General features: G+C 41.0%; 3 protein-coding genes across 9 annotated transcripts in view; 2 read left to right on the top strand and 1 right to left on the bottom strand.

The window, feature by feature from the left end:
- The window catches only part of LOC309648108 (uncharacterized protein), a 363,120-nt gene that overhangs the window by 144,850 nt on the left and 193,896 nt on the right, over positions 1-24,374 (bottom strand). The window lies entirely within an intron of this gene.
- LOC309648227 (zinc finger protein 320-like) overlaps positions 1-24,374 on the top strand; it is a 132,079-nt gene that overhangs the window by 103,504 nt on the left and 4,201 nt on the right. Inside the window, exon 3 of the mRNA XM_082436657.1 lies at positions 602-728. Within this exon, the coding sequence (XP_082292783.1) occupies positions 602-728 (127 nt within the window). The remainder of the gene's footprint in view (positions 1-601; positions 729-24,374) is intronic.
- Positions 13,956-24,374, top strand: part of LOC309648215 (zinc finger protein 836-like) — a 45,236-nt gene continuing 34,817 nt past the window's right edge. Inside the window, exons 1-4 of one of the 7 annotated variants that reach the window (XR_014256532.1) lie at positions 13,956-14,073; positions 15,562-15,771; positions 16,427-16,673; positions 18,042-22,756. Coding sequence is in view for 2 of the 7 variants with exons in the window: in XM_082436636.1 (XP_082292762.1) it covers positions 16,659-16,673; positions 22,764-22,890 (142 nt within the window). In the remaining 5 variants the exon portion in view is untranslated. The other 6 variants (XR_014256533.1, XR_014256534.1, XM_082436636.1 and 3 more) reach the window with 6 other exon arrangements.

The raw sequence follows: 24,374 nt of genomic DNA, 5'->3' as shown, positions 1-24,374 counted from the left end.
GGGGAACTGAGATCCCACGTGCCGCAGGGCAGCTAAGGCCATGCGCCACAACTACTGAGCCCGTGAGCCGCAACTACTGAAATCCAAGTGCTCTGGAGCCTGCGCACCACAGCAGATTGCCCGCACGCCGCAACAAAAGATCCTGCACACCGCAACGAAAGTTCCCGCATGCTGCAATGAAGATCCCGAGTGATGCAACTAAGACCCCATGCAGCCAAAAAAAAAACCCACTGTTGATTCTGTCATCCTTGAAGATACCACTCATAGTGTAGCTTATCTAGATATTAAATATCAGTCAGTGTGTAAAATATAATATGTAACACTTCTCCATAGACAATCCATTGTTGAATTTTATGTGTATGTATTTTATGTATTGACTACAAGAGGAAAAAATCCATTGATAGATGGGGGATATCATAATGTTAAGAAAAAGCCTAAGAAATTAAATTAGAGAATGACAGTTTCCTTCAAATAGCTTTACATGGATCTGTCAGAACATTTACTTCAACTGAATTGATCCTTACTCCTCTGTCCTCTTCTCATTTTGTGTGAAAATAAGAATCTCCTCAGGGCTCTTTGGTGAAATGTGTTTTCATTTCAGGAACGGTTGGCCTTCGAGGATGTGGCCATCGAGTTCTCTCAGGAGGAGTGGGAATGCCTGGACCCTGCCCAGAGGGCCTTGTACAGGGACGTGATGCTGGAGACCTACAGGAACCTGCTCTCCCTGGGTGAGGGTAACTTCCCTCTAGAAGTTGGGCTCTGCCCTTGGGTATCTTTCCATTTTCTCTTGTGGGCCTCTTGGGAGGCCATGTTTGCTTGACTGATCCGAAATCCCTGTTATCTCAGACATTGAAAAGCTTCATGATGTGGTATCAGGAGTTTAATCCTACCTTTCCTTAGATGATCTCCCCACTTCATGATTTATCAGGGGTTGTTTCAGAGCTTATGTATTCATAAAGCTCAATGGCAAACTTTTAATATACCCACGTTCCTATTTTTCTACTCCTGTGTTTTTTGAGTTAGGAGTTCTAGGAAGTGAGCTACATTTGTGCATTTTATACTGTTCCGTGTGTATTCAGAAGGAGGGGAAAAGTGGATGAATTTTTGAAATATTTTTCTAGATTCATTTGTAATCTTCAGTTGAACAAAGAATTAGAGTTCTGGAAAAGTCACAGGAAATCACGTTTCTTTCTTCTTATGTGGAGGGATTTCTGTTTCTCAGCTGAATATTTTACTCACTTTGTAGCAAGAGAAAGAGTGCTGGGCTGTTGAGAGTGATGTGAATGCCTCTGAGCATGTATCAAAGTGTGAACCTAGGTGAGATCTCAGAAAGGCCGTGAGGAAACCTCATTATTAATAGTGTTTGGTTAACTCTCCCCTCATCGGAGAGTTCTGTGGGAATACAGAAGATAATTTATTATTGTGAACCCTCAGAGGAAATTTTTCTTCTCCCCAACTTATCACGTTGTCCTTCAACATATAAAATGTGTTCTTTTACCCTCCAGTGGTACTGCAGCTGTACCAGAGACAAAGGCAAAGTCTTTATCGTGATCCGCCACACTCTGCCATCTTGTTCCCTGTGAACTAGTTGTTGCTTGACTTTGAGGAGCATGAGGTGGGATTTTTTAAAGGGGTCTCCTGCCCCCTCATCTCCCCTTCAGGGCATGATTCCACTGGATGCTCAGTTCTCAGTCCACATGGTGAAGAGCTGATGCCTCCAGACTAATCCCTGAACCTTTCTTGGTTCCATCCCCATTGGATGTTTTTAGAAGACCCAGACAGAAGATGGGAAAACACTGGCTGCTCTTTGATTCCCTCTGGCACCTCACAACCTGCATGGAGCCGTCTCAAGTCCTGTCTACTTTCTTTTGTTCTCCTCTTGCCATTTCTTCTGTTCTCCTCTTGCCGCACAGTTCAGGGATGTGTGTACTAGCCCTGTTGGTTGGATCTTCTGTTATTGTTACTTAGGAAAACTGTAAAGACAGTGTACAGAGAGATCCTCTTTTAATTTTTTTATTTTATTTTATTTTTTATATTTTATTATTATTATTATTTTATATTTATTATTATTACTTATTATATTTTTATATTTTATTTTATTTTTTATATTTTATTTACTAAAACCTTGTGCCAGGTCTTAGTTGCGTCAGGAGGGCTCCTTAGTTGTGGCATGCAAATTTTTAGTTGTGGCATGCATGTGGGATCTAGTTCCCTGCATTGGGAATGCAGAGTCTTAACCACTGCGCCACCAGGGAAGTCCCGAGATCCTCTTTTTAATCCCCAGTCCCTCATGGGGGGAATATATGCATCTTTCAGGCTTTTTGTTTGGCATCTGTGGGTAGGGTGCATGGTTCTATCTGAAGGTCCTATAATATCTGACAAACATATCTTGTATTTTTTTCACTTGTGTACTGCTCTACGTAGTCGGCGAATGCGTAATCTTCCTGATTTTGTATTCTCCTAAGTTTGCATGATTTTGCCTCTGAAACTTGCTTTTGAAATACATAGTCCTGGACTTCCCTGGTGACACAAAAATAAATAAATAAATAAATTAATTAATTAATTAATTAATTAATTAATTAAAAAAAAGAAATACATAGTCCTAGGTTCTGAAATTTTATCTAGTTTCTTTGCTTTGGTAATTCACCCATAGTTCATGAACAGATTCTTTGTTTTTTGGCTGTGTTGGGTCTTCGTTGCTGCATGTGGGCTGTCCCTAGTTGCGTCGAGTGGGGGCTGCTCTTTGGTCCAGTGTGCGGGCTTCTCACTGCAGTGGCTTCTCTTGTTGCGGAGCATCGGCTCTAGGCGTGCGGGCTTCAGTAGTTGTGGCACGTGGGCTCAGTAGTTGTGGCTTGGGGGCTCTAGAGTGCAGGCTCAGTAGTTGTGGCGCACGGGCTTAGCTGCTCCGCAGCATGTGGGATCTTCCCGGACCAGGGCTTGAACTTGTGTCTTGTGTCCCCTGCATTGGCAGGCAGATTCTTAACCACTGCGCCACCAGGGAAGCCCCAATGAACAGATTCTGATGGACTTTCTATGGAGTCATTTTACTGGGTAGCAGAAAATTTTTCATGGAGAATAGTTTCCCTCATATTTCTGGCTTCATATAAAATCACCACTTGAAGCTACTTAGTAGAATGGTTAGCATGTTCTAGGATACATTATGCAAAGTATCACGAGAACCTGACTGCTTAAGTCTTTCCAGTTTTTGTTTTTGTGAGGAATGTCACAAACAAATGTCTACAGGGTACTGTGACAGTGTTTTCACATACACTAATGACCATCCACTTTTAGCCTCAGTAGATGATATAAGCATTTCTTCTAGGGATAACATTATCCAAGTTCACATCTTCCTATCTGTTAGGCTGTGGAGTAAACTGCTGTGGATGCCATTTTTTTTTGTCACTTGTGTGTGCCATTCTTCATTCTCCCTAATTTTAAAGCATCTTAAAAGCGTAGACAGCCCTTCCCCCTTTGAGTAGTCCTGACAACCTTGTGGAACATTATGTGACCATATACACAAGAGTTTATTTCTCATGTCTCTGTTTTACACCACTGGTCTCTGTCTGTCTTTATGCTAGTACCACAGCAGTTTGGTTTATTTAGGTTTCTAAGAATTTTGAAATAATTGTGAAACCTCCAACTTTGTAGTTTTTCTGAGTTCCTTCTACTAAGTTATTGCTACTAAGTTCTTTTGCAGAACCTACAGGGTTTTCTACATATTAGATCATGTCGTTTGTCAATAGAGGTGATTTTGCTTCCTTTTTCTGTTTAGATAACTTTTATCTCTTCTTCTGCCTACGTGTTCTTTTTTTGAAAAAAATTTTTTAAAAATTTTTATTTATTTATTTATTATTATTTTTTTGGCTGTGTTGGATCTTCATTGCTGCACGTGGGCTTTCTCTAATGATGGAGAGCAGAGTCTACTCTTCATTGTGGTGTGCGGGCTTCTTGTTGCAGAGCATGGGCTCTAGGCATGCGGGCTTCAGTAGTTGTGGCTCACAGGTTCTAGAGCGCAGGCTCAGTAGTTGTGGCGCATGGGCTTAGTTGCTCCGCGGCATGTGGGATCTTCCCAGACCAGGGCTTGAACCAGTGCCCCCTGCATTGGCAGGTGGATTCTTAACCACTGCACCACCAGGGAAGTCCTGCCATGTGTTCTTGCTAGGACTTCTGGTAATATGTTTTTAGAAATAGTGAGAGCAGGTATTTTCTTATTCGTTATCTTAGAGGAAAAGCTTTAAGTCATTCACTATTGAGAATGATGGTAGCTGTGGGCTGTTAATATATGTCCTTTATTAGATTCAGGAAATATTTTAAATTTCTAGTTTATTGAGTGTTTTTGTCATGAAAGGCTGTTGAGTTTTGTCAGATGCTTTTTCTGCATCACTAGGATCTAAACCAGAGGCCAAAGGATCTTCCTGGACCAGGGCTCAAACCCATGTCCCCTGCATTGGCAGGAGGATTCTTAACCACTGCGCCACCAGGGAAGTCCGGCATGTGGGATCTTTAGTTGCACCATGCAAACTATTAGTTGCGGCTTGTGGGATCTAATTCTCTGACCAGGGATCGAACTTGCGCCCCCTGCATTGGGAACATGGAGTCTTAGCCACTGGACTGCCAGGGAAGTCCCTTTCCCTGCAATTTTGACTTTTAATTAACATATAACACGGTGTAACTTTAAAGTGTACAGTGTGATTATTTGGTGTACGTTTATATTGGAAAATGTTTAACTCAATAGGTTTCTGAACACTTTCATCCACTCGCTTAAGTGCAGTATTTTTTGTGTGGTGAGAACATTTAAGCTATACTATCTTAACAGCTTTTAATTATATACTACATTTTTTTAAAATAAATTTATTTATTTTATTATTTTATTTTATTTATTTATTGTTTCTGGCTGCGTTGGGTCTTTGTTGCTTCTTCATTGCTTTTCTCTAGTTGCAGCGAGCAGGGGCTACTCTTTGTTGCAGTGCACAGGCTTCTCGTTGTGGTGGCTTCCCTTGTTGCGGAGCATGGGCTCTAGGCGCGCAGGCTTCAGTAGTTGCGGCATGTGGGCTCAGTAGTTGTGGCTCTCAGGCTCTAGGGTGCAGGCTCAGTAGTTGTGGCGCACGGGCTCAGTTGCTCCGTGACATGTGGGATCTTCCTGGACCAGGGCTCAAACCTGTGTCCCCTGCATTGGCAGGCGGATTCTTAACCACTGTGCCACCAGGGAAGCCCCAAGAATCCTGTTTTTTTGTGTGTTGCTACAGTTTTTAAGATCATGGTAGATAGTTTCATAACTCTCTTTGAAATAAGTACTATTTTTAGTGTAGTATCATGTATGTAACTTGAAATATTTATTTATGAATTACAATGTGTAGGATACATATGATTCTTTGTATCTTGTAGATATTTCTCACATCCATGTGATCAAGAAATTACATCTAAAAGCAAACACTGATAGAGAAGAAATATTCCAAACCTTAATGCTGCGAAGACATGAAAGGAATGAAATCAAACATTTTTACCTCAAGGTTGTCCAGGAAAATATTTATGACCTTGCATCTCAGCGGAGAGCTGAGGTAAGAAATTACAAAGGCATGATTATAACCCATAACCAAAATCTCACTGTTAAGAGAGATGGACATGGTAGAAGTACTGCAGGAATTGAGCTTATTGAAAACAGCCTTGCCTTAAGCTTTCGGGATGACCTGCATATTTTTAAAAGTGAAGAGAAAATTGATGAGTTTAATCAAGCTGACAAGACTATTAGCAGTAATGCCTCATGTTCACCACTTCAAGGAATTTCTTCTGGGGTCCAAACCAACATTTCTAATATACATGGGAGTGATTTTATGCATCCATCATTACTGACAAAATACCAGAAAGCACCCAGGGAAAGACCTTACAAATGTAATCTGTGTGGCAAAACCTTTCTTCAGGGATCACGCCTCAGTAGACATCAGATTGTCCACACCAGAGAGAAATTACATAAATGTGATATTTGTGAAAAAGTCTTTAGTCGAAATTCAAACCTTATGGTTCATCAGAGAATTCATACTGGAGAGAAACCTTACAAATGTAATGAATGTGTAAAGGTGTTTAGTCGGAAATCAAACCTTGCAGTTCATGAGAGAATTCACACTGGAGAGAAACCTTACAAATGTAGTGAGTGTGGCAAGGTCTTTAATCAAAAACAAATCCTTGCAAGTCATCAGAGAATTCATACTGGGGAGAAACCTTACAAATGTAATGAGTGTGGGAAAACGTTTAGTCAGGGCTCAAAACTCAGGCGTCATCAGATAATCCATACAGCAGAGAAATTACATAAATGTCATATATGTTGCAAGGCCTTTAGTAGAAATTCAGACCTTGCAGTTCATCAGAGAATTCATTCTGGAGAGGAACCTCACACATGTAATGAGTGTGGCAAGCTCTTTAGTCGGAAATCAAACCTTGCAGTTCATAAGAGAATTCATACTGGAGAGAAACCTTACAACTGTAATGAGTGCGGCAAGGTCTTTCGTCAAAAAGCCACCCTTGCAAAGCATCAGAGAATTCATAATGGAGAGAAACCTTTCAAAAATAATGAGTGTTGAAAAGACCTTACTCACATCTGAACCTGCACCACACATCAGATAATAAATACAGAGGGGAAACCATATTAATGTGATATATATGGGAAGGTCCTCATTCAAAACTGACAGTTTAAATTCATGGGAGATTCATAGTGGGAGGAAACATGCACATTCATGACTGTGGCAAAACCTCGCTTACCATCACATAAGCCATACTGGGCAGTAATCGTAGTAATGTCATAAATGTCTCATAGTTTTTAGTCAAAATTTGTACCTTAAGGTGCACCAAAAAATTCATACTGGAGAGAAACCTTACAAATATAATGAGTATGGCAAATCCTTTATTGTACTTTGAAGTCTAACTTACTATCAGGTAATCCATATTGGTGAGGGACTTTAAACCACGGTTTTAGCAAGTGTCCACATCTTAGCTTCATTGGAAAAGTCATACTGGACAGATATCAGGTAAATGTATTTACTTTGACCAGGCCTTTAGGCAACAACTTCATTCACCAAATAATTCATTCTGGAAATTATTACCTCACAAATGCAATGAATGGGAAAAACCTTTACTCGGGGCTCACATTTCATCAATCATCAGATAATCTGTACGTGACAGGACATTACAGATGTACTGAATATGGCAAAGCTTTTTGGTTGTGTCTTAAACTGAGGGTTCACCAAATACTTAATACTTTAAAATGCAATAGGGACTTCCCTGGTAGGGCAGTGGTTAAGAATACACCTGCCAATGCAGGGGACACAGGTTTGAGCCCTGGTCCGGGAAGATCGCACATGCTGTGGAGCAACTAAGCTCGTGAGCCACAACTACTGAGCCTGCACTCTAGAACCTGCGAGTGACAACTGCTGAGCCTGTGAGCCACAACTACTGAAGCCCGCGTGCCTAGAGCCCCATGCTCTGCAACAAGAGAAGTCACCACAGTGAGAAGCCCGCGCACCGCAGCGAAGAATAGCCCCCGCTCGCCGCAGCTAGAGCAGCTAGAGAAAGCCCGCGCACAGCAATGAAGACCCAATGCAGCCAAAAAAAAAAAGTAAATAAAATAAAATGCAATAAATATGGCAGTGTTTCAAATTATTACTTACTTGTCCCTAGATATCAGAATATTTATCCTGGAGAGAAACCACACAGATGTAATAAAATTTAATCACTTTCCTCATCACCCTGGTGGAATCCTGTTTCTTTTACCAACACAGTTCTATCCTGTCTTGGTGCTTTACAACAAACACTAAGAATGCACCATTAGGCTGTCAGGATGGAAAGACTCTATAGCAATTTCTTTCAAATATGGAATCAAACAACATATAATTTTGGGATTATATACTCATAATTTGTACTTGAGTTATTCCCTCCACACTCTATTCCAGAATATTCAGATGGCTATAATGCAAGTAACATAGCAGTTTATTTCAGACTCTGAATTTTATCGACGTGCAAAAATTGAACAGGGTAAATTTAAAGATCTGATTGGTTGTATTGAATGATTCATGAATTGGGCAGTATCCCACCCAGAAATTAAAGAGGTCCTAAACGGTGCTGTACAAATTGGAAAGCTTTTATGGGCAGTAACGTGGTGGGATAAGAATGTTATTAGTAAAAGAAAAGGCTCTTTCAGGCAAGGTTACCTTTTTTGGGGGAAAGTAGTGCCAAAGTCTTAGTCTTATCCTGCAGATTACCTCACTAGTGTTCAGGAAGTTCCAGAGTGATTGGTTTAAGGTGACATTCCTGCGAGGGGTGAAACTGCAATTACTTCTTGGTTTTCTGTCTTGGGGGCAAGTGACTCTACCTTGTGAATGTGTGTGTAACCTCATCCCTATTCATGAATATGTGGTGTATGAATGTATTTCTTCATGATCTTTTTTGTGCCCAGTAAATCTAACATTGTGCACCTTGATTTACATGAAGGAAAAATAGGAATATAGAAGCACATAAAAAATATTAGAAAAATTTAGAATCATCCAGTTTTACTTTTGTCCTTGAACCACTCAGTACAGTAATTTGAAAATAACAGTGTTCCTGAGTATTCTCTTAACACTAAACAATATACAATGGGAAGATTTTTGCTTGATAGATAAACTAGAAATTTCACATATCACCACCAAAACAGTTTTTGTTGTTGCTAGTTTGCACTTGTGGCTATTCACTGGAATAGGGTGGAACTCCACGCAAAGGCTAGTTTGGTCATTTAGATTGATATTAACGTTGAAGTGTTATGAGAATGTTTATTATGTAATTCTGCTTTCTAGGGGGACAGGGAAGAATACCAAGGTGTTCAAAAAATGGTTTGACATAACAGGGAATGATGAATGGCTTGATGTATTAAGGTGATTACTGGATTGGGCTTAGGGAAGGATAACCACTTTATGGTTTGAACTTCCACTTGGTATCAAAGAAGGAAGCCCTCAGACTTGATCTTCTTCACCACATAGGCCAAATAAGGAGAGGTTATGGTGAATCTTAATATATAGTTGTAAGTAGTCAAACATCAAAAAATGATGTGAGACTCTTTAATAAAACACTGGATGTTTACTCTTGAAAATCCTGTTTTCTTGGTTAGGAAAGACCACACTTTTCTTCATGCTACTAATTTATTCCATTTCTTTTCCTGCACCACATGTACATTCCATTGTTCAAGTTGGATTATTTTATTTTATTTTTTGGCCGGCTGCTAAAAAATGGATGTGGACAGATGAATGGATATATGTGGTACACGTATACAATGGAATACTACTCAGCCATAAAAGAATGAAATAATGCCATTTTCGGGAACATGGGCGGAACTAGACATTATCATACTGAGTGAAGTAAGTCAGAAAGAGAAAGGTACATACCATATGATATCACTTATCTATGGAATCTGAAATATGACACAGGGAATTCCCCCTCAGTCCATTGGTTAGGACTTGGCGCTTTCACTGCGGCAGCCTAGGTTTGATCCCTGGTCCGGGAACTAAGATCCCGCAAGCCAAACAGCACAGCAAAAAATATAAAAAATAAAAAAATAAAATGCGACCGAAACAAACCTATCTATGAAGCAGAAACAGACTTACAGGCATAGAGAATAGACTTGTGGCTGCCAAGGGGGAGGAGAGGTAGGGGAGGGATGGACCGGGAGTTTGGGGTTAGTAGATGCAAACTACTATATATAGAATGGATGGACAACAGGGTCCTACTGTAGATCACAGGGAATTATGTTCAATGTCCTGGGTTAAACTGTAATGGAAAAGAATATAAAGAATGTAGGGAGTTCCCTGGTGATCTAGTGGTTAGGATTCAGGGCTTTTACTACTGTGGCCCAGGTTCAATCCCTGGTCAGGGAATTGAGATTCAACAAGCTAAGCAGCGCCACCAAAAAATAAAAATCAATTTGGTTTTTGGAAATGCTGTAAAGATTTTATTTAGATAAGTTGTCTAAGATATCTTTATACTAGTTTACTAAAAATTAATGTCTGGAAATACTTAGTTGATGATATAACTAAACAATTTACTAGAGAATCAATTATCCAAAGACTATTAAAATTTGTATTTCAAATTACAGTATTAAGCAGTATGTTCCATCGTTAATTTTCTAGTATAGTAAAATGGTTTTTATACACTTTTTGTTTTTGCATTATTATTTCCTCCCTTGCATATTTCCCTTGTTTTGCAGCAAGGGGTATATAAATCAGTGGGTTGTTTTGGGACTTTTGTGATGTGATAATGCATATAAGCAATGACACAAAGTAGGTGTACTGTAAACATGATGAAAGAGTTATTTGGGGGCTTTAGTTCAATGAAAGAACTGAAATGGCAAAATGGTGCCCTGAAATCTTTTTTTCTGGGAGTTGGCTATGGTCAGGTGCTTGAAAAGCAAGTGTGTGGCGGTAAAGAAGCATGCAGTGAAGAGAATGAAAATATCATGATACATAGAAAGATTGCAAGAATCCAAGTATAGTCTGTGACAACGAGATAATTAATCCCCATTGCCAAATTCCTGGAAGTCATTCTGTCCTTTCCCAGTGATGTATTCACATTCATTGCCAGAGGAGCTTACAGAGAAAAGATTTGTTCTGTTTAGCATGACAACTGACACCCGATATCCTCCACTTAGAGTTTCTTCCCATCTTCAAATGATATATTTTTCTTTGATAAGTGTTCTTGATTTTGATTAGTAACAGTCACTGTTATTAATGCTTTATGCATAATAAGATATTGGATTTTCATCTCTGAAGAAAAGTACTGTTGTTTATTATTTCATGAATGAAGCAGCTTGGCACAATGACAGGTTTAAAGACTTATTTAGTCCCATCCCAGCAAGTGGGTAAATCAGAAATTGAATCCATGTTGACTGGCTTCAAAGAGAGGTATCTTAACCATTTCGCTACTCTAATAAGCCAAGTTATTTAAATCCTTCCACCACACAACATCTATCGTTAATTTTACGAGTATAACTTGCCCCTTTTAAATCGACTGTCGTCATATATAATTGTGGTTATGGTAACTTCCTATTATGTCAATCCAGTTATACCTCTTTTATTGCAATTTGCTTTATTGTGCTTCAAGATACTGCATTTTTTTTACAAATTTCAGTTTTCTGGCAACTTTGCATGGAGGAAGTCTTTGCTCCATTTTTCCGACAGCCACTTTGTGTCTGTGTGTCACATTTTGGCAATTCTCCCAAAGTTTCAAATGTTTTCATTATTATTAAATTTGTTGTGGCGTCTGTGTAAAAAAGTAAATCTGCACAGCTCACACCCATGTTGTTAAAGGTCACTTGTAGCTGTGTGGGGTTCTCTTTTCCTCATTCTGTTCCTTTGGTCTGTGTGTCTGTCCCTCAACAAATCCCACACAATCTTGATTACTGTTACTATATTTGAAATCTTGAGATCATGTGGAATGATTCCAGCCACTTCAGTATTTTTGTGATACTGTAGCTCTTCTCGTTCTTTTGCCTTTCCATATTAATTTTAGAATAATATTGGTGGTTCTATAAAAATCTAGGTTGGAAATGCATTATACCTGTATGACAATTTGGGGTCATTTAACATCATTTCTATGTTGTTTTCCAGTCAATGAATATGCTATGTCATATTCAATATGGTATGTCATAAGTAAATGTAAGTAAAAGTTCATCATTGATTTCTTTCATTACTGTTTCATGAAAGTCAATGTTTTGTTAGATTTACTCATTTTTCTTCTACTTCTTTTTTGAACATTCAAACATATTATACTTTTAATTTCAGTTTCCATTTTTAAATTGCTAGTATATACAATTATAATAGATTTTTGGGTGTTCTTATATCATGATACCTTGCAAATTGCAGTTTTTCTCTAAGTTTCTGTAGACTCCTTTGACTTTCTACACACATCATTCCATTAAATTTCATGTATTATTGAATTATTTAATTTCTTTAATTATTTTTGACCGTCCCTTATAGAACAGAAGCTGTCTGAAAGCAGGGTATTGATTTTATCTCCTGCTGGATCGTCAGTGAGGGAATCATTCACGGCTGACACGATGAGTGAATCCACGTTGCCAGTGTAAACAAGGGTGCTGGAATGCACAGGCTCATTGACCAGTAGCTTTAATGGTCATGGAAGTATTTGTGGCACTGGATTCCTTACTCCTGTGACATTACAACCTAACATTCTGAACATTTGACATACGTTCTCATGCTATATTTTGTTAACACGGTGTGAATTCTAGGCAACATGTGCTCAACAGCTGTTAACTCATCACGTAAGTGATGTTTACATAAGTCTTTTTAAGCCACAAAATGTTTTTTTTTTTATTTATTTATTTTTTATTTTTGGCTGCGTTGGGTCTTCGTTGCTGCGCACGGACTTCCTCTAGTTGCAGTGAGCATGGGCTGCTCTTCGTTGTGGTGGCTTCTCTTGTTGCAGAGCACGGGCTCTAGGCGCATGGGCTCAGTAGTTGCAGCACGCAGGCTTAGTAGATGCGGCTCGCAGGCTCTAGAGCCCAGGCTCAGTAGTTGTGGTGCACGGGCTTGGTTGCTCCACGGCATGTGGGATCTTCCTGGACTCGAACCCGTGTCCCCTGCATTGGCAGGCGGATTCTTAACCACTGTGACACCAGAGAAGTCCTAAGCCACAAAATTTTGAATTCAAGATTCTTTCTGAAAGGCTTCATTCTATACCCATCAGAAAATAATAATCCTGTTTATCAGGAACACCTGATACTCATCAGGAATACCTGGAGAATGGTGACTGAAAGAAGTTGGAGGTTTATCATTATCACATAAGAGGAAGTCCAGAGGGCGAAGTTTGTGATGTGATGGGTCCTTTGCCCCTTCTATCTCCATGAGCACTTAGTCTTTACTTTGCTTGTAGCAACATGGCTACTGGATGACTAAGAAGGGTGACGATTGAGCAAAACCCTTTCCATTTTTAGATTTTGTCTCGTTTTCAGCGAAACGTTAGTCTCACATGTTTTTCTAAATATTACCTACTTTTTAAGTGGCCATCATAGTTTTAATAAGAAATGTGAATTTTTGAATTTCATATTTCCACCTAAAGAACGGAGAAAAGTAAAGGGAAAAGATGTTAGGGACAGAGTATGTGAATGGAGTTTGTTCTTTATCCTGAGACTATGAGATGATAGATGCTTACTAAACTTATTTCGGTAATTAGTTCAGTCTATGTAAGTCAGAACATCATGCTGTACAACTTAAACTCACACAGTGATGAAGTCAAATACGTATCAAAACTGGGGGAGGGGGGAGCGGAATGTGATTTTAAATAAAGGCAAAACACTAGCAAAAAGAACAAGGCAATTTATAACAATTTTAAAAAATGTATTGCATTTTTAAAAGCAATGATTAGTGACAGAAATTATCATATGCCTTAGTCCTCCATCCTCAGATGCTAGGTTTTCTCTCTGAGTGTCTGGAACCAAGAGAGTGTTGAGTTTGTAGTCCTGGCTGAACGAGGAATAGAAAGGAAAATCTTACTCTGTAAGGTGTCACTGTGAAATGGCCCATTCTACACTGGAAGTGTTTTTTCATTTCTCATTCTAGTGTGTAATACAGAGGCAAGTCCAGCTCTTGTTTCCTTGAACTGCTTAAATTAGTTCTAATTGCAGGAAATTTTCCGGGATCCAACCACTGCCCCACAGCAACCCATTGGAGACCCACGTTTCCAACCACTGAATTGCTTGAGCCTCACGACCACGACATGCGAGCAACCTGCTGGCAAAAACAGGTTTTTATTGAAACCGTTTTCAGCTTGTTAGGAGGAAACATATTAGCTTCCCACCTAAGTAGCCCACACAACTGTAAGCTTTTACTCCAAGTTACGGAGAAGCACCAACTCCTCTCCGACCCCCGGTGCTCCGTTCGCAGAACTGGCTCCCTCCTCGCCCCGCCCCTCGCCGCTAGCGCCCCGCCCCCCGCCGCTAGCGCTCCGCCCAGGCCCCGCCCCCGGAAGCCCTGCCTCTAACTCCGCTCAGTTTCTTTCGGAACCGGAAGTGGGGAGCTCGGAGCGAAGGTCGAGCCGCCGGTGGTAAGTGTCTCCTTTGAAGTGTAAATTTGTGCTGCCCGGCCCCCTTTACTCAAACCTCAGGGTGTCGGGAGTGACTGTGGAACTAAAATCCCAGCATCCGGCCCTCCTACCCCTGTAAATCCAGACGTCGCCGTTACGGGTCGGGTATCTTTTCATTTGGGTTTGAATTCGCTCCGCGGCTGGTCCCTGCCCTTGGCTTTTCTGCCTTCGGTCCACGTAGACACTGCCTTTCACTACATTTCCCTGCTTAAAACGCTTTAGTAGCTCCGCCCCCCCCCCCCCTCATGTAACGTCCCCTTCCGCGAGGTGGACTCGCGCCCCCCAGCCTCGCCCTCTCGGCCCCTGGAGGGCAGCGCCGGCCGCCCCGCTCCCGGACAGGCCGCGTCCTCTCCCCGGTCCTGGGGTTCTGCAGAGCCCGACCCTCTCCTGAGACCCCCTCCCTCCCTCCCCGCCCCTCTGTCCTCGCGTCTCCTCAGGCCGGTCCTTCTCCTCCGGCCTCCCCTTCCTGGCCAGCCCTTCCCCTCACCCGGCGTGGGGGTCGGTTAGTGACCTGGGCCGGGCGTGTGACCCTCAGTGTTCTTCCGTCCCAAGTCCATCTCGCTGGAAAATTTGCTCTTTCGATACGCGGGCATCTTATTTAGTCACCATCTCTGTAAATACGTGGGCGAGGGGGATCAGGAGAAGCAGAGACAGAGACGGACAGAAATGAAAAACAGAACGAGAAAAGAATGAGGGAGAATCAACGGGAATACAGGAGGTGGCTGAGGACTTGTAAAAAGACAGGGAAATGAAAGCGATTAAGCACTGAAATAGGTGAATAAAATAAAGAAGTACATTTTTAAAAAGTCGGATCTCCAGGGATGGGAGAGCAACCTAGAGGGGCCCTGGATCAGCGGCGGGACGGGGGTAACAAAGGAGAGGCACTTCACACAGAGTGGGCGAGAGGATGAAAGAGTTGGAACCTTGGGCTACAGAGCAACGTGGTGCTGGGAGAGAAAGAGGACAAAGTGTGCCAAGAAGAGAAGAGGAAGAGAGAGAGAGAGCAGGAAGGAAGCGCAGCCATCTGAGGTGCCAGATAGGGAGGAGGAAGGGAGTGTAACAGGGACAGAAGGGGTGTAACCCGAAGGGCAGAGAGGGAGCAGGTGGGGGAAGAAAGAGGCAAAAATACTTAGAGCTTTAGGGCAATCAGAAGGGTTGGGGAGAAAGAGCATCAAGAGGGGGAACAGGCTGCAGAGTGGGGCAGGACAGGTGTGAGGGAGGAAATAGGAGAGCAGGGACAGCAGGAGAGAGGGGAGCAAGAAGAGAGACAGAGACAAATAAAAAAATAGGGAGACAAACTTCATGAAGTGGAAACACATTGTAGTGCAGGGAGGTGGTGGGAGCTGGCTGCAGATGGATGGTGAGTTGTTTGCATATGGATGATTAAGTTGTGATACATGATTTGTTATTTTAAAATGTAATAAATTTACTTTTTCTTTAATTTTACAGATGAGGATGAGAATTGCAGAACTCCTGTCTTGTGCATTTTGTAATTATTTGTTATCAGAAGATAACTTCCATTTGCAAACCCTGTTTAGCCAGGGGGCAGTGATTTGCTTCACGAAGTTGTGAGTTACCCCCTTCCCTTTACCTGACATGGGGCAGAGGAGTAGGGAGAGGACATGTGGGGCAAGAAATGATTGAATCTGTCACTACATGGTACCTTTTATTTTATTTTTTGTATATTTTTAAAACATTTTTTATTTCTTTAATGTTGTATCTAATTTATTTATTTTTGGCTGCATTGGGTCTTCATTGCTGCGCACGGGCTTTCTCTAGTTGCAGGGAGCGGGGGCTACTCTTCGTTGCGGTGCGCGGGCTTCTCATTGCGGTGGCTTCTCATTGTGGAGCACGGGCTCTAGGCGCATGGGCTTCAGTAGTTGTGGCTTGCAGGCTCAGTACTTGTGGCGCACGGGCTTAGTTGCTCCACAGCATGTGGCATCTTCCTGGACCAGGGCTTGAACCTGTGTCCCCTGCATTGGCAGGTGGATTCTTAAGCACTGGGCCACCAGGGAAGCCCCTACATGGTACCTTTTAAAAGGAACATTAAAAGTGTTCATTTTTTGTGATGGGTTTTCTTTTCTTTTTCATCTCTTTACATAGAATTCTTTTTGTAGCTTGGAATAAATTTTCATTCAGTTTCTACTTCACTATAAATAATCATTAATTTCTGTAGCAAGCTTTGGTGGTCTTCTATAATCAAGTCAAGTCATTCTTTTCTAAACATGATATATTGTCAAATTTTTAAAACTTTGACACCACAATTATTAGATGAAAAAACTCACAAGTTGTTTCTTTTTAAAATGTGTTTCAGATTTCTTGGAGGCCCGCCTGCTTTCTCCTCTTTATCTTTTGTACTGGAAGAGCTCTTTGGTGCGTAACAAGTAATTTTAGACTGTTTTGGTGGACACTTGGTAAAATTGTCAATGATCTTTTATATTAACAGTCAAGTCCTAATATTACCAGTTAGTCTAATATTTTGTTTTCTCCTTTTCTTGTGTGCTGCTAAGAGGAAGAGGAGGAAGGGGAAAGCAGAGGAGTCAGGAATGACTCTTTCTCAGGTAAAATCCTGTTTTCAGTTGATTCACAGTCTGTCCTTGTGAAATGCCCTTCTCTGGACTCGTTAATCTTCCCTGACTCTGAAGTATCCTGCCTGACAGTTGTACCTTACAGTCACCCAGGTCTTTCCCTCAGTCCCTGTCGTCTCCACTCAGATTTCACACCCATGGATTGGAGACGTGGTGTCAGTGCTCCTGGGCCTCCGGGATTGTTGAGAGGCCCCATCCGGATGCACTGTCCAGTCTCTGTCAACCAGGATAAAGAAGCTGCACATGCAAGTCAGGTATTAATATGCACAATACCTGGTAAAATCTGGAAAACAGAACAATAAGGGGGGATTTTTTTTTTTTTTAATGGCTAAGAAATTTATTTAACCAAACAATGAAAAACCAATAAAGGGATCAAAGTCAAGAGTGGTCTGATCACAAGGACACTTTCCAGTTTTAGTATATGTGCTGCCGAAGCGAGCACAACAAGGACACTTTGAGGAAGGAAGATTGTAGGCTGGCCAATCTCACCCCTAAATAGAAATACAAAAATCTTAAACACAGCATTAGCACACTGTGTCATGGGTCTCAATTATTTGTCTCCCCATCCTATGGGAGAATTATACGTCTAATTCTCTATGGGCATCAGGCATGGTCAAAGGACTTGCTTAAGCCAGTAAAATGTGAGCAAAAGTGACCCACGTCCTTTTCAAGCCGAAGCCTTAGGAGCCATTGTGTGGTTCTACCATGGATCCCCCTGTGATATGAGTAGGGTGTCCTCGATAAGGACTGCTCTACCCTTTTGGGTTCCAGAATGAAGAAAATGTGAATATTGCAGACAGAATTTAACCTGAGCACGAAATAAACCCTGTTGCTCCAAAAAAAAAGAGTGGTCTGATCAGATTTGCGTTTTAGGACATTATATTGGCAGCAGAGTTACCTGATTTCACTTATCTTATTGCCTGAAAGAGACAATGGACATCATTTAGATCGGGATATGTTGAAAAGCTGATCTCTGGTGGCCTCGGCCTACAGAGGCTTGAAGCAGGATCTCAGCTCCCAGCTGGAGGTTGAAGTCAGGTCGTGGCAGTGAGAGTGCTGAATCCTAGCCCCTAGACCACGAGGGCCAGTGGCCGTCGACAAGGCCTCTGGCCCGAGTTCGTTCATAGAAACGAATTTCGACAGACGGAAAGTAGTGAAGCAAGTAAAGTGTTTATTAGGAGGCAAAAGAGTACGTCTGAATAGACACACACGGGCAGGCTCAGAGAAAGAGTCGTACCTTTGTGGTAGTTTGAATCACTTATATAGGGCATTTCTTCTGGGTTTCCTCTGGACAGTCATCTTTCTTTGCCTGGCTCCAAGTCTGTATTTGGTTTATCCCAGGGTCCTCTCCTGTGTGTGCACGAGTCTCAGCCAAGGTGGATTCTAGCGAAGAGGCATTAAGGGGAAACTTGTTCTGACTTACTCAGAGGCAATTGAAGCTGAAGGAGCAAGTCACTGACTTAATCTTAATGATTGGGAATGGAATGGAAAGTTCAGAACCTTACATCAGTGACAGAGGGTGTTTTCTTCCATCCTTGAATTTAAACCATGAAATCAACCTTGATCTCTGACAGTTGGAAATTCTTTAAATCACTTTCATCACCTCCATTCCTCAGAGGCTGACTTTTTACTTGTGGATTGTATCCTTTGAGACAGAAGTTTTTACCTTTAATGTAGTTAAAGTTCCAGCTTCATTCTTTTGCTAGTAGGTATGTATTTTCTCAGCACCATTTCTTATTGAGACCATGCTACCTTTTGTGTAGTCTTGGCACCCTTGTCTATGCATTTTACATATATTCCAAGGATTATTTGAGTTTTCTAATCTGTTCCATTGGTTTATGTATCTGTGTTTAGGCCAGTACCACATCATGTTGATTACTTTGTAATATGTTTTAAAATCTAAAAATGACTGCCTTCCTCTTCTTTTTCAAGAGTATTTTGGCTGTTTGCTGCCTCTTGACATTCCCTATGAATTTTAGCATGATTTTTTTTCTATTACTGCAAAAATTGCCTTTGAAATTTTACATAGGGATTCCGTTGAATCTGTAGAACACTTTGGGTAATTTGGTCATTTTGTTCTTTTTTTCTTTTTTTTTTTGGCTGCTTCACAGGGCTTGCAGGATCTTAGTTCCCCAGCCAGTGATTGAACCTGTGCCCCCGGCAGTGGAAGCTCAGAGTCCTAACCACTGGACTGCCAGGGAATTCCCTAATTTGGTCATTTTAAAAATATGAAGGTCCCAATCCATGAGTACAGGGTGTTTCTATGTATCACTATGCACTTGTTTTTAGAACGTTTAGTACTTTTCAGTGTACAAGTCTTGCACCTAGTTGGCTGATCTTTTCCTAAGGATTCTATAGGATTGTTCTCTGATTTTCTGTTGACATTGTTCATTGTATATGCAGCTGATTTTCATGTGCTGATTTTTTATGCTGCAACTTTTTTAAAGTTGTTTTTTGAAGTAGTAGTTTTCTCTTGGAATCTTCTTGCTTTCGATATAGAAAACCTTGTCACCTACAAAAAAAAAGATAATTTTACTTCTTTTCCAGTTTGGGTAACTTCAGTGTTTTTTTCGTTTTCCAATAACTCTAGCTAACTTGTTCAATAGTTTCTTGAGCAGTAGTGCAGAGAGTGCATCTTTCTCCTTTGTTGTCGTAAGGATTTAGCAGTGTGGACTTCCCGTTTAGTACGTCTTTGACTACCTGTTATAGATTTGGGCATGTTGTTTTTATTTTCATTCAGATATCTTAAAAATTTCCTTGTAATTTCTTCTTTGACCCATTGCTTCTTTAAGAATGAACTGTTTAATTTCCACTTTTGGAGCATTTTCCTGTTTTCATTCTGATCTTTATTTCTGGTATCATTTCACTGTGGTTCAAGAAGATACTTTTTATGATCTGAATCTTCATAAACTTGTTAAGATTTGTTTTATTGTCTAGCATGTGGTCTGTCATGGAGAATGTTTCACATGTGCTTGTGAAGGATGTGTTTTCTGCTGATGTTGGGTGGAGTGTTCTGTACATGTTTGTTAGGTACAATTGTTCTACAGTGTTGTTCAAGTGCTCTGTTTCCTTATTGATCTTTTGGTTTCCATGCATTGGTAAAACTCAGGTATTGAAATCTGATACTAATATTTTGCTGTTATCTATTTCCCTTTTTATTTCTGTTAAGAGCTTCTTCATTTTGGGGGGAGCTCTGATGTTAGGTGTATACATACTTGTAATTGTTATAGCTTCTTGGTAAATTTACCCTTTTCTCATTTCATAATGTATTTTGTCTCTTGTGTTAGTTTTTTCCTTCGTTTATTTTGTCTGATATTGTGCAGTCACCCCTGCTCCCTAGGATTGAATATCTTTTTCCATCCTTTCACTTTTTGCCTTTCCACGTCCTTAGATTTGTGAATGTTCACAGTTCCAGCTCTGACACACTCTCTGTGTGTCTCTTGCTCTTTGTTTTCCCCGTTACTTCCTCTAGTGGTCCCTGCTCAGGCACCCCGTACAGTGGTGAAAGGCAGGAGCCCTGGCCAGCCCGCTTCACTCCACTGTAACTTCAGTGGGAATTAATCAGGTGTTTCCTTCTGATTGTGATGTTTGGTGGAATATTCTTGCTTAATAACAATATATTTTTTTCCATTTTTTTTGTCATGATTTTTAATTGTCCAATAAGTTTTTAATTTTACTATCATGATAATTTTATTATTAATCTGTGCAAATAATGTATAATAGTAATAACTTTTCCAATTTTGAGTCAAAGTTTTATTAGTGGAAAAAAAGAAACTCTTTTGCCTTTGTTAATACCTATCTAAGGCTAAATGGACAAAATCATATTTTTTAATATAGTTATTATATTGAGGTTGGAATTAAAGTATTCTGCTATTGTTTCATGTCTCTACTGTTATTTTTTAGTAGCCCATCATGGAATTATGTGGACAAATGCAGTTGAGTGTGATCGATACATTTTCATTGTCTGGAAGATCCTGAAATGCACATGAATAAAAATGATGATGAAAAAATTGTCTGAAAATTTGTCCGGAGAATACTCCTTTCATTTCACTTGATATAGTGTTGACATGCGTGTGCATACATTCATGGATGTACAATTCCATTCTTTAGATAAAAGTCGTCATGATTTTGAAACTATATGTATTTTACCTTTTCGCAGTAGAAATTATATTTTTAATATATTCCATGGCCTTGAATTTTTTTTATACTATTATGTTAATGGTTTAAATAGTAATACAATTACTAACATTTTGTGTGCATATGTGCGTGCACACATGTGTAATGGCCTTTTAGGCCGTTCCATGTTGTTCACCTTGAACTTCGTTCACGTTTTCTCAGGGAACCATCTGGCAATGTACTTTTTTTTTTTTTTTTTTAAGCTTACAAGAGCATTTTGTTTATTTAACCTCCTCCTCCCAGTAACACTTAGTATGAACACAGCATTGTTCTGAGGGCTTTAAGAATATTAACGTGTTTAATTCCCACCCACAAAGTGGATCCTAGTGTTACCCTCATTTTACAGTGGAGGCGCCTGAGGTTCAGAGAGGTTAAGAGACTTGCCCAGGGCCACACAGCTGGGATGTGGTGCGGCTGAGACTTGAACCCAGGCAGCCTAGCCCAGCGTCTTGAACACACCACCCTGAGCTCTGCCCACAGACAGATTCATGCTGATGTGAGCGCTGGGCAGCAGTGGGCCCTGGTGCTCGGTGTGGAGTCGTCCTCACTGCCCCTCACGCAGCCTGGTGGGGCCGGCACTGCCTCTCCCAGCATGCCCCTGCCTCACTGACGGGGTCCCCAAGCCCCTTTGGTCCAACATAGGCCCCTCCAGACCGTTGGCCACCAGCAGCTCCAGCAGGGGAAGCTGTGGTCCCATGTGAGCCACTGTGTGTTTCTTAGGCAGCTCCTGTCTGCCCGCCCGTTTCTCCCTCCCTTTGCCGGACAGACTGGCATTTTCCATGCCGTCCACGCACCCTGGATGCTCACCCCTTCCGTGGAAGGGCAGTGACCTGTGGGAAGCTACGGTCACATGAGCAGGCTTAGGGCAAGGCTCCCTCCAGGAAAACGGGCTCTCCTTCCACCTCCTCTTTTTCCTTTTCCTTCTAAAGGATCCCAAGGGCAGAGGAGGGTGGGGTGGGACTTGAGGGGCGTTGAGAAAGCCCTGAGATTCTGGCAATGTACTTTTAATGCTATATGTGTTACTTAACTCTTTGATTTTAAACTTCATTTCCAAAGTCCAACCTTCGGAGTTCAGCTGCTTGCTGTGGGGTTCCTTAGATTCTTGACCTGAGTCGAGTTTCTCAGTGTCTGACACAGTTTTCTCCTCTGCAGAATCGGAACAGGTCTTTCTCTAATGAGGTGTGTTGTTGATAACAAGGTAACACAAGTAAAACATTTAGAGTAATGCATAGCATATAGCAAGTGTTCAAACAGTGTTCGTCTTTGCTGCTGTTATCATCATGATAGGAGATTTTGAGCTTTCCTTAAACCCACTGTGGACTTTGTTGTCTCTGAAGACACCACTCTTGCTCCTCCACCTCCAGCTTTAATTATCCCTCAGTGTGTAGAACATAATATCTAACACTTCCATATGGACAACCCGGCATTGAATTTTTATTTGTATCTATTTCATGTATTTCCTACAAAAATGATAAATCTATATCCATTTGAAGGATATCGTAATCTCTATGACAAAGCATAAGAAATTAAAATTAGACACACAAGTAGCTCCAAATACCTTTACATGACTCTGTCAGAATACATACTTTTGCATAGCACAGGGAGATGAGCTTGGTGCTTTGTGACCACCTAGAGGGGTGGGATAGGGAGGGTGGGAGGGAGACGCAAGAGGGAGGAGACATGGGGATATATGTATATGTATAACTGGTTCACTTTGTTATACAGCAGAAACTAACACAACGTTGTAAAGCAGTTATGCTCCAATAAAGATGTTTAAAAAAAAAGAATACATACTTCAACCTAATTGATCTTTTAACCTCTACTCATTTTATATGCAAGTAAGAACTCTGCTCATGGCCCCTTGGCAAAATGTTTCTTTTATTTAAGGCACGGTTGACCTTCAAGGATGTGGTCATCGAATTCTCTCCAGAAGAGTGGGAATGCCTGGACCCTGGTCAGAGGGCCTTGTACAGGGACGTGATGTTGGAGAACTACAGGAATCTGCTCTCTGTGGGTGAGGATAACTTCACTCCAAAAGTTGGGAGGGTGTCTTTGCATTTACCATTGTTTGCCTTTTGGGATCACCTGCCTTCCTTAACTGAACTCAAAGCCATGTTGACTGGGCAAGAAAAGTTTTGTAATGTAGCATCAGGAGTTTTTGGGTTTTTGTTTTTCAATTTTATTTATTTATTTATTTATTTTTGGTTTCGTTGGGTCTTGGTTGCTGTGTGTGGGCTTTCTCTAGTTGCAGCGAGCGGGGGCTACTCTTGGTTGCAGTGCGCGGGCTTCTCGTTGTGGTGGCTTCCCTTGTTGCAGAGCACGGGCTCTAGAGCACAGGCTCAGTAATTGTGGCGCATGGGCTTAGTTGCTCCGTGGCATGTGGGATCTTCCCAGACCAGAGCTTGAACCCGTGTCCCCTGCATTGGCAGATTCTTAACCACTGCTCCACCAGGGAAGTCCCCTTGTTTTATTTTTTGATGTTATTGTAAATGGAATTGTTTTCTCAATTTCTTTCTTGATTTTTCATTGTTAATATATAGAAACACAATTGATTTTTGTGTGTTGATTTACTATCCTGTAATTTTTCTGAGTTCATTCATTATTTCTAGCAGATTTTTAGCAGGATCTTCATGGTTTTCTACATATTACATCATGTTGCTTTTAAACACATGATTTTGTTTCCTTTTTCTATTTGGATACTTCTATGTCTTTTTATGCCTATTTGTTCCTGCTAGGATTTCCAGGAATAAGCTTTTAGAAATAGAGCAGGTATCCTTTTCCAGTTTCTGATTTAGAAAGAACGCTTTCAGTCTTTGAGCAGTGAGCCTGATGTTAGCTGTCAGCAGTTAATATATGTCCTTCAGTGTGTTGCGGTAGCTTTTTAAATTCCTTGTTTATTGAGTGTTTTTATCATGAAAGCCTGTTGACTTGTGTCATATGGTTTTTACTGCATCAGTTGAGATGGTCATTTTATTTTTTGTTTCATTCTGTTAATGTACTGTTTTACACCAAAAGTTTGCATATCTTGAACCACCTTACATTTCAAGAATATATCACCTTATGTTATTGTATATAATCCTTTTAGTGTGGTGTTAGTTTTAGTTTACTTTTTTTTAAATTAAGTAATTAATTAATTAATTAATTGATTTATGACTCTGTTGGGTCTTCATTGTTGCACGTGGGCTTTCTCTAGTTGTGGTGAACAGGGGCTACTCTTTGTTGTGGTGTGTGGGCTTCTCATTGCACTGGCTTCCCTTCTTGTGGAGCCCAGGCTCTAGGTGAGCAGGCTTCAGTAGTTGTAGCACGTGGGCTCAGTAGTTGTGGCTTACGGGCTCTAGAGCACAGGCTCAGTAGTTGTGGTGCACGGGCTTAGTTGCTCTGCGACATGTGGGATCTTCCCAGACCAGGGACTGAACCCGTGTCCTCTGCATTGGCAGGTGGATTCTTAACCACTGCCTTAGCCGAGAAGTCCCCCATTTCCTTCTGATGGCCTTATTC

The sequence above is a fragment of the Balaenoptera physalus genome (genome assembly GCF_965194825.1).
Source record: "Balaenoptera physalus genome assembly, chromosome: 19".
Lineage (NCBI taxonomy): Eukaryota > Metazoa > Chordata > Mammalia > Artiodactyla > Balaenopteridae > Balaenoptera > Balaenoptera physalus.
Note: the sequence above shows the minus strand (reverse complement) of the source record. Positions and strands in the feature narration are given on the sequence as shown.